Source organism: Pinus tabuliformis, chromosome 2_2 (assembly GCF_031772625.1).
Source record: "Pinus tabuliformis cultivar Carrire ecotype Pingquan chromosome 2_2, CPIR1, whole genome shotgun sequence".
Classification (NCBI taxonomy): domain Eukaryota; kingdom Viridiplantae; phylum Streptophyta; class Pinopsida; order Pinales; family Pinaceae; genus Pinus; species Pinus tabuliformis.
The window spans coordinates 1,091,511,940-1,091,514,112 of record NC_142300.1 but is presented as its reverse complement, the minus strand read 5'-3'; the positions used below and the strand labels follow the sequence as shown (position 1 = coordinate 1,091,514,112).

The 2,173-nt window shown below is 37.6% G+C and overlaps 1 protein-coding gene across 1 annotated transcript; it reads right to left on the bottom strand.

Annotated features, from left to right (window-relative positions):
- Positions 1-245: 245 nt before the first annotated feature.
- LOC149197197 (membrane protein PM19L-like) lies at positions 246-1,362 on the bottom strand. The gene is made up of 4 exons (XM_089403879.1): positions 1,021-1,362; positions 717-936; positions 536-581; positions 246-416 (listed from the first exon to the last, which is right to left on the bottom strand). The coding sequence occupies exons 1-4, from the start codon at positions 1,145-1,147 to the stop codon at positions 246-248; spliced, it is 564 nt and encodes a 187-aa protein (XP_089260005.1). The 5' UTR covers positions 1,148-1,362.
- Positions 1,363-2,173: the final 811 nt, after the last annotated feature.

Below are 2,173 nucleotides of genomic sequence, written 5' to 3'. Positions count from 1 at the left end.
TTGAATCCTCTATACTGCCGATACAGATAACTTGCACCTACGCAAGAAATGTCTAGAAAACCAACCTAGTCAAACCTATGGCATTGACCAACAAAACTTCACATAATTTTGCTCAAATTCAGAGCAGATTTTCCTTGCAACAGACTAAAAAAAATGCAGTTTACCACCCCTCCTATGCATAATTTTACTAACAACAAACCACAAAACCATTCATGCTCTCCTGGTTAATTGCAGATGATCTACTATTAAACCGAAGAGACCACAGTAGTGATTTCTTTCTGAGGCTCGGCAGTGGTTGTGGCAATGTAGGTATCCTGGTCCGAACAATAGTTTGCTCCAAAGAATCCACCGTGAATGAGTAAGATGTAGAAGAGCTTTGTTCCACACAGAATTATAAGGAATGACTCCAATGTTATCTGCACAAAAATACAAAGTAACCAAATCTTAACGACACAGAACGCCATAGAAGAATGAAAGGAATGAGGAAATGAGTGACTGAGTATAATGAACGTGATAGCATAGGAGTGTGACATACCAACTTTGCGTTTCGGCCTCCAATATGGATCTCCTTGCACGCAAGCCTACAGTTTTGTGAATGACAAAAATTAAATCTCATCCCCATTTCTCAGATGAATCAGATATCATAATTCTTATTGATTCCTATTAATTGATGTTAGTATATAAATTATGCAAATTTGATGTGGTTATATATACACCCCATGGCAAGAAGTGTAAGCGCCCAAGCTGTCATGGAGGATGCAGTACTAGGAGCCAAGCTCTGAGCAGTCCAAACACGGAGATGATGGAGTCCTGAAAGGCATGAAGCAGCTCCTACTGCAGAAGCTATCAAAGCAAAAATAATCATGAATCCTGTGGCTTCATTACCCATTGGAAAATACACTGCAGAAAATCCCACTGGATGACTTTTTCCAGGACCTGCAAGTTAGTCATAGAATCAATCAGCAAAACACTACAGGCTAGAAAGCAGAAATAGATAATGTGCATACAAGTAATAAGTACCAGTAGAGTAAGTGTGGTTGAGGGCGTTGTTGAGAGCCCATCCAGCAATAGCACCCACAATAACAAACATGCAGAAATTCAGCACAAGGAGAAACGCCGCCAGAGATTTCACCACTCCCAACGCCATTATAGCTGTAATACTATCTCTGCTTTACAAACTATAACTACTGACCAAACAGAGGTTGATTTGTAGATAGAAAAATACCAATTAATCTAGACTACAATGGCGGCGGGAGATAAACAGGAATACTTAAACAGTAGAGTAGAGCAAAGTAGTGTATAAAAGGAGTGCATGAGCATTCAAATTCAATTTGAGTATGCCTGAAACTTCAAAGCTGTAGCTGTCTGAGAAAATAGGTTGATCTATTTAAGGATGCCTGGAAAGGAAACGACCTTGAATAGGGAGGACCTGTGGGGCACAGACAACTGTTAATCCAACAGGAACAGGCTGCCCTGCAATTGGAAAGCAGTAATAAAACTGTTTATCTAACAGTCAAATGACTGGTTTTTCAAGAAGTGGAGTGGGTAAAAGCATTGATTGGGTGTCACCTTCAAAGTTTTGTCCATGGCAGCCTGTTACAGAACATTCCCAGGCTTTATGTTTCAGTTGGAATAGAATGTTCCCAGGCTTTATGTCAATTTGAATAGATTTTTTGTTGTTGTTTGAAATGGCATTCTTCTCTCTTATACTCAAACGATAAATCCCACCTAATTTAAATGAAATAGGATAGATTTCGTTTCTCCGATTTAATGCCCACCAGAAGCCATGTGAGTATATTCGTCAGGGATTATTTTAGATGAGTGTGTTACGGCCTGATGATAGAAACAATTTAAATACATCGCGGCGGGCACTTATAACTAATGTTAGGTCGAAGGGTTCGTTTTAAAAAATGGAGGAACGTGACTTTTTTCAAATTAAGAGCGGTATATTTTTTAATAAATGCTCTTTCTGTTGGGTGTGTGGGGTGTTGTTCTTTTTATGTGTAATTTATAACTACGTGTTAGAGAAATAATTTTGAAATTTTACGTTTATTTTGATTAATAAAAATATAAAATATTAAAGTTGTAATAATTTATTATATTATAATTTATATTTTAGGATGATAATAATGGTGGTGGTGGTTAATATCTACTCCGATCAAATTTTGGTTTA